The 8,076-nt window shown below is 48.0% G+C and overlaps 1 protein-coding gene across 1 annotated transcript in view; it reads left to right on the top strand.

The window, feature by feature from the left end:
• Positions 1–1,445: 1,445 nt before the first annotated feature.
• Positions 1,446–8,076, top strand: part of ODR4 (odr-4 GPCR localization factor homolog) — a 47,800-nt gene continuing 41,169 nt past the window's right edge. The window contains exons 1-2 of the mRNA XM_073593996.1: positions 1,446–1,590; positions 5,024–5,158. Of these exons, the coding sequence (XP_073450097.1) occupies positions 5,060–5,158 (99 nt within the window). The 5' untranslated portion in view covers positions 1,446–1,590; positions 5,024–5,059. The remainder of the gene's footprint in view (positions 1,591–5,023; positions 5,159–8,076) is intronic.

Below are 8,076 nucleotides of genomic sequence, written 5' to 3'. Positions count from 1 at the left end.
ACCGGGGTGTACTAGGCCGCTGGTGCTTGCCAGTTCACCAAAACACTACCAAAAAAACTGTTAGCGATCGCAGGGATCAGGCTTGACTCTGTGAACGCTGCAGTTATGCGTTTAGTGCCTTGTAAGTGACAGTGATCGATCGATACTGCACTTGGGTGGGCTGGGCCGGGCGGAGGGGCAAAACGCAGGTGCTAGCAGGTAACTAACCAGCGTCACCCGTAATGGTTATACGGTGATCAGTGGTGAAAGGGTTAACTAGGGGGCAATCAAGGGGTTAAAACATTTATTAGATAGTATATGGGGGTCCCTGTCGCTATAAAACGCTGACGGCGAACCTAAATATTTACCTCCCTAACTAGCGTCACCAGCGACACTAATACAGCGATCAGAAAAATGATCGCTTAGCGACACTGGGGACAGGGGGTGATCAAGGGGTTAAAACTTTATTAGGGGGGGTTAGGGGGGTATCCTAGACCTAAAGGGGGGTAATACTCACTGTCCTAAAACACTAAGGCTCGGTTCACACTGGGACGACTTGTCATGTGACCTAGGTCGCCTGACAAGTAGCGTCCCGTTCAGTACAGCGTCGCTCCGACTTAGAAAAAGGTTCCTGTATGACTTTGGGGGCGACTTGCATAGACTTCTATACAGAAGTCTTTATGCAAGTCGCCCCGGCAGTCGTGTGCAGGTCGCCTCGGTGAGGCGACCTGCAAGTCGTGCCGCCTCTGGTGTGAACCGAGGCTAACTGTCACAAACTGACACCTAGCAGTAATCAGAAAAAAAATACTGCTTGGTGTCAGTGTGACGGGGGGGGGGGTGATTGGGGGGGGATCGGGGGGGGGGGGTCGGAGGTGTAAAGTATGCCTGGCATGTTCTACTGTGTGTGTGTGTGTTGTGCACTCACATGTCTTCTCTCCTCGGCGCTGGAACTGAAACTGCCGAGCCGAGAAGAGATGACATCACATCCTCTGCCTGTGTGCACTACACACAAGCAGGGGAGGATTCCCATTGGCTGGGAGCGATCGCGAGGGGGGGGCCACGATCGGATGGCCTCCCCCTCATCACAGAACGCTCCCAGACAAATGCCGACTGCCGCTGGCACCGGGGGGTCCGCCCGCGGGAGGCAGATCATGTATGGGTACGTGATTCTGCCTGCCCGTGCCATTCTGCCACAGTATATCTGCGTTAGGCGGTCGGCAAGTGGTTAATGATGGCGGCTGGTCGGCAAGAGGTTAATAACATTCAATTACAATATGACTTGTGTCACAATTTTATATACTTTATTATTAAATGCTAGATTTTTATTATTTTTTTTTTTTGCTAATTTTTTTCCCACAAAAGTGGAGTTACCCTTTAAGAAGATGTCTGGATTTGCACACAGACATTGTTTCCATTTGTTGGTTGGACGATTTCCTCCAGGAAATGTCTGTGAATGGAGAGGGGCGGGACTGATGACATCACACAGACACCACGTAGTCCTACAGAAGGAGGCGTGTCCCACAATGCAATGTTCTGAGTTCCAAGCCTCGCTCTGGATTCCTGGAGGAAGCACGCTGGAGCACAGCTGTAAGAGAGACAGTCCTGGAGGAGGTATATGAGATTGTGTGTATATACTGTGTGTGTGATGTATATATATATATACAGAATCTGACAAAAGTAAGTACACCCCTCAGTGACATTTGTGTAAATCTTTTCTTCTCTCTTTTCATGTGACAACACTGAAGAAATGACACTTGTCTACAATGTAAAGTAGTGAGTGTACAGCTTGTATAACAGTGTAAATTTGCTGTCCCCTCAAAATAACTCAACACACAGCCATTAATGTCTAAACCGCTGGCAACAAAAGTCAGTACACCCCTAAGTGAAAATCTCCAAATTGGGCCCAAAGTGTCAATATTTTGTGTGGCCACCATTATTTTCCAGCACTGCTCTGCTTCAGTAGGTCACAGTACATGTTGGCATTCATGGTTCCCTCAATGATCTGTAGCCCCCCAGTGCCGGCAGCACTCATGTACCCCCAGACCATGACACTCCCACCACCATGCTTGACTGTAGACAAGACACACTTGTCTTTGTCCTCCTCACCTGGTTGCCCCCACATACGCTTGTCACCATCTGAACCAAATACGTTTATCTTGGTCTCATCAGACCACGGGACATGGTTCCAGTAATCCATGTCCTTAGTCTGCTTGTCTTCAGAAAACTGTTTGTGGACTTTCTTGTGCATCATCTTTAGAAGAGGCTTCCTTCTGGGGGGACAGCTGGTGTATGATCTGAGTGGAAAGGGAGGGGTATCTGGGGGTGTGTGATCAGACTGGGGGAGGGGAGATCAGAGTGGGGGTATCTGGTGGGGGTGTAAGGGAGTGTGATCAGAGTGGGGGGGGGGGTTGATCAGGGTAGGGGTATTTGGGGGTGTGTGATCTGGGGGGGGGGGGCTGAGAAGGCTGTGTGGGGGGTAACTGGGAGTGTAATCAGAGTGGGGGAGGGGGTATCTGGGGGGTGTGTGATCAGAGTGGGGGTATCTGGGGGGGGTGATCAGACTGGGGGAGGGGGTATCTGGGGGGGTGTGATCAGAGTGAGGGTATCTGTGGGGGTATCTGGGGGGGTGTGATCAGACTGGGGGAGGGGGTATCTGGGGGGGTGTGATCAGACTGGGGGGGTGTGATCAGACTGGGGGAGGGGGTATCTGGGGGGGTGTGATCAGAGTGAGGGTATCTGTGGGGGTATCTGGGGGGGTGTGATCAGACTGGGGGAGGGGGTATCTGGGGGGGTGTGATCAGACTGGGGGGGTGTGATCAGACTGGGGGAGGGGGTATCTGGGGGGGGTGTGATCAGACTAGGGGAGGGGGTATCTGGGGGGGTTGTGAGGAGGCTGTGTGGGAGGGGTATCTGGGAGTGTGATCAGAGTGGGGGAGGGGGTATCTGGGGGGGTGATCAGGGAGGGGGTATCTGGGGGTGTGATCTGAGTGTGGAGGGGTGTATCTGGGGGGGTGATCAGGGTGGGGGTATCTGGGGGGGGGTTGGTGATCAGGGAGGTGGTATCTGGGGGTGTGTGAGCAGAGTGAGGAGGCTGTGTGGGGGGGTATCTGGGAGTGTGATCAGAGTGGGGGAGGGGGTATCTGGGGGGGGGTGATCAGGGAGGGGGTATCTGGGGGTGTGATCTGAGTGTGGAGGGGTGTATCTGGGAGTGTGATCAGAGTGGGGGAGGGGATCTGGGGGGGGGGGGTGATCAGGGAGGGGGGTATCTGGGGGTGTGATCTGAGTGTGGAGGGGTGTATCTTTGGGGGTGATCAGGGTGGGGGTATCTGGGGGGGTTGGTGATCAGGGAGGTGGTATCTGGGGGTGTGTGAGCAGAGTGAGGAGGCTGTGTGTGGGGGGGGGGGTGTATCTGGGGGTGTGATCAGAGTAGGGGAGGGGGTATCTGGGGGAGGGTGATCAGGGAGGGGGTATCTGGGGGTGTGATCTGAGTGTGGAGGGGTGTATCTTTGGGGGTGATCAGAGTGGGGGTATCTGGGGGGGGTTGGTGATCAGGGAGGTGGTATCTAGGGGTGTGTGAGCAGAGTGAGGAGGCTGTGTGGGGGGGGGGGGGTGTGATCAGAGTAGGGGTATCTGGGGGGGTTGGTGATCAGGGAGGTGGTATCTGGGGGGGGGGGGGGTGAGCAGAGTGAGGAGGCTGTGTGTGTGTGTGGGGGGGTGTATCTGGGGTGTGATCAGAGTAGGGGAGGAGGTATCTGGGGGGGGGGGGTGATCAGGGAGGGGGTATCTGGGGGTGTGATCTGAGTGTGGAGGGGTGTATCTGGGGGGTGATCAGAGTGGGGGAGGGGGGTATCTGGGGGTGTGTGAGCAGAGTGAGGAGGCTGTGGGGGGGATGATCAGGGAGGGGGTGTGATCTGAGTGTGGAGGGGTGTATCTTTGGGGGTGATCAGAGTGGGGGTATCTGGGGGGGTTGGTGACCAGGGAGGTGGTATCTAGGGGGGTGTGAGCAGAGTGAGGAGGCTGTGTGGGGGGGGGGGTGTATCTGGGGGTGTGATCAGAGTAGGGGAGGAGGTATCTGGGGGGGGGGTGATCAGGGAGGGGGTATCTGGGGGTGTGATCTGAGTGTGGAGGGGTGTATCTGGGGGGTGATCAGAGTGGGGGAGGGGGTATCTGGGGGTGTGTGAGCAGAGTGAGGAGGCTGTGGGGGGGATGATCAGGGAGGGGGTGTGATCTGAGTGTGGAGGGGTGTATCTGGGGGGTGTATTCAGAGAGGGGGTATCTAAAAGTGCATGGGTTGGGGGGGTGCAAATGACTTGCCCTTCCCCCGGGTGCTGACAACCCCCGCTACCCCCCTGTGCATAGCGAGTCTATTTGTAAAGTATTCGTTGCACGAATGTCAGAAAACATGAGGGGAAGGTGAAGAAAATGTCTCTGTATGTTTCTGCTCAGATGAACTCCTGTGTCATCACCGCCATTACTAGTATAAATAATAAAATAATACGGATTCCAGTATATCTCATAGTTTGTAGATGTGATAACTTTTGCACAAACCAATCAATAAACACTTACTGGGATTTTTTTTTTTACCAGGCAGAATACATTTTGGCCTACATTTATGAATACATTTGATTTAAAAAAACATTTTAATTTTTATTAGATCTGTTTTACAGCAGAAAGTAAAATATTTTTTTGTTTTCAAAAATTTCACTTTTTTTTTTTTTTTCATTTTATATAAAAAAAAAAAAAAAAAAAAACAGAGGTGATGAAATACCACCCAAAGAAAGTTCTATTTGTGTAAAAAATAAAATAAATGTCCTTTGTATACAATGTTACGTGACTGCGCAATCGCCAGTTAAAGTAGCGCAGTGCTGGATAGCGACAAATGGCCTGGTCATGAAGGGGGGGTAAATCTTCCGGAGGTGAGGTGGGTAAGACGCACACTGCTTTTAGTAAATTTTAATATTCGGTTGCGGTTTACGTCTACTTTATGGTAAAATAATACATAAAATCCGCGGTCAGTATATAATATCATCTGTTTGTGTTGCAGATTTTATGATCCATTCTGGATCGGAACTCCTGAAGAATGGGGCGGAGTTATTATGTTGATGAATCCGTTCAAAAGTATTTTACAAGAATCTCTCATCTGAAAAGCAACTTTGTTACCGGACTTCTGATAGGACAAGTAAGTACGACGCACAACGATCGCAAAAAAAAAAAAAAAAAATTAACTTTTTTGGCGCCTTTTGTGTATTTTATTTTAAACACTTTTTTTTGTTCTGTATTTGAAGAGAATTTAATCCTTAAATCAGAACTAAAGGGCAAAACTTTTATTCCACTTTGTGTAGCGGAATGTCGCTGGACTGTGAGCGTTTATACCGGGAGGATCTCCGCATTGGGAAATCATCGGATCACACTGATATCGGCTTCATCAGGGCAATGGAGACATCTGGGGTCCAATGGATCTCTCCTTAACCACTTGCCGTCCGCGCTATAGCCGAGCGACGGCCACGGCGCGGACCTGAATTTCCGGGAGGCCGTCCTATGACGCACGCTCCCTGCAGCGCATGCTCACTGAGACTCAGGGGATCGCAGATCCGAGTAAGGGGCCGATCCCAGCCCATTACTAAGTGATCAGCTGTCAGCCAATGACAGCTGATCACATGATGTAAACAAAAGCTCGGTAATCTTTTTTTTTTTTTTTCTCCTCACGCTGACAGCTGATCACCGGCTTATGTGGAAGGGACATCGGTCCGAAGAGGAAGAGGCAATTCTGCCTCATCTGTGCCCACCAGTACCCCCCACCAGTGTAACCTATTAATGCCCACCAGTGGTGCCAATCAGTGCCACCTAGAAGTGCTGCCTATCAGTGTAACCAATCAGTGCCCATTATTGCCACCCATCAGTGCCCATCAGTGCCACCTATTGGTGCCCATCAGTGCCGCCTCATCAGCGTACATCAATGAAGGAGAAAAATTACCTGTTTGCAAAATTTTATAACAAAATATAAAAAAAATTTTTTTAATTTCGGTCTTTTTAATTTTTTTTTAACAAAAAATAAAAACCGCAGAGGTGATCAAATGCCACCAAAAGAAAGCTCTATTTGTGGGGAAAAAATAATAAAAATGTAATTTGGGTACAGTGTAGCACGACCCGCGCAATTGTCATTCAAAGTGCATCAGCGTTGAAGGCTATAAATTGGTCTGGACAGGAAGGGGGAGGGGTTTAAGTGCCCGGTAAGCAAGTGGTTAAAGAGCACCTGTCACTGCCTATTTCTATCACAGAGGGTTTTTATATTCTCTGTGATGACAATAAAAGTGATAAACGTTTAACGCAACAGTGTAAAAAGTAAATACATTTATATTTAAAAAATAAATACATGTATATAAAAAAAAAGAAATTTATAATAAATAAGTATATTTATTATTTAAAAAAAAAAAAAAAAGATAGAGCCCCCCCCCCCCCCCCGTGCTCATGCTTAAAAGTGAACACACTCATCAGTCACGCACACACGCAAACGGCAATTGCCTTAATAAATTCATAAATTAATTAATAGATAAATAAAATAAATAAAAAACCTCTTCAATAAAAAAAATAAAGAGCGCGCAAAGGTGAACGCACGCACAGAAACGTCAATCACCCCACACATGTGAGGTATCCCTGCGAATGTCAGAACACGGGCAGCGATTCTAGTAATAGATCTCTGTACATCTAAAGTGGTGACCTGAAAAAGATTAATAAAAAATAAAGAAATTAATAATTAAAAAAAGTCAAGCGCCCCCGCCCCCTCTGCTGGCACACCAAAGGTGAACGCACGCATCGGCCCCGCACGCGCACGAACAGCGATCTTCCCACACATGTGAGGTATTATCACAAATGTCAGTAATTCTAACACCGGACCTCCTACATCTAAAGTGGTGACCTGTAAAGCAAGGGGGCATTGAATTAAAATTTTACGGAGGGCCAATCGGTAAAATTATTCTTCCAGCAGAGGTCCGAATCGCATGTTTTGTGCGATGACTGCCGTGCCTCCTCACAACCAATCACCTGCTTGTTAACTCATACCGCCCCCCCACCCCCACCCTCTGCCCAGAGCTGTCCTGCCTCCAGCTGCCGGCTCTGAGACTGGTGGTGGCTGTGGGCAGAACAACTCTTAAAGGGTGGCACCGCAGGGGTCCGGATGATACATTGACTCAGCCCGGATCCGAAACCGCGATCCGCCATTTACTGATGCCTGCTGTCAAGGCTTTTAAGCGTTGCCTATGGATAGTAACATTGACATCGTTTGTCGCCGTTGTACGGGCGTGTGCTATTTTAAAACGTGACATGTTGGGTATCCATTTACTCGCCGTAACTTCATTTTTTATATTTTACAAAAAAACATTGGGCGTTTTATATTTTGTTTTTTGTGCATTAAAAAAAAGGTTTTTTGTTTTTTTTTTTTCATGTATTTATTTATTGCGTTTGAAAACCGCTGCGCAAATACCGCGTGACATAGAAAATTGCAAAACCTACCGTTTAATTCTCTAGGGCCTCTGCTTTAAAAAATATACAATTTTGAGGGATTCTAAGTAATTTTCTAGCAAAACAAAAAAAAAAATACAGATTTTTAAACAAAAAGTGCCACACAAGGCCCGGTCTTTGAATGAATAGAGTACAGGAGGGTTATAACCCCTGTCGGGTGTCCCATTAGGAAGATTTCTCTTCACTTCCTGTCCCATAGTCACAACAGGAAGTGAGAGGGAATCCCTGGTTGTCATCAGAACTAGTGTCCCAATTGGAAGATTTCCACTCCTATTTCTGTTCTGGGGGGGGGGGGATTTTGGATTTTCTTTTACTCTTTGGTGATAATGCTAATCAGGACAAACAGAGAAGGGTAATCTCCTTTTATATAAAGGGGAGCAAATTGAGGGGGGGGGGGGGGAGAGAAAAAGAAACGAGGGGGGTGGAAAAAAGGGGGGGGGGGGGGAGGAGAGAAAAAAAGGAAACTAAAATAAATATAAAAATTAAAAAAAATATATAACTAAAATAAATATAAAATTCAATAAAATTGATAAAAAAAAAATATAAAAATATAAATATTAAAAAATAAATAAAATTAAA

Source organism: Aquarana catesbeiana, linkage group LG07 (genome assembly GCF_042186555.1).
Source record: "Aquarana catesbeiana isolate 2022-GZ linkage group LG07, ASM4218655v1, whole genome shotgun sequence".
Taxonomy (NCBI): domain Eukaryota; kingdom Metazoa; phylum Chordata; class Amphibia; order Anura; family Ranidae; genus Aquarana; species Aquarana catesbeiana.
This window is presented reverse-complemented; position numbering and strand designations above follow the sequence as displayed.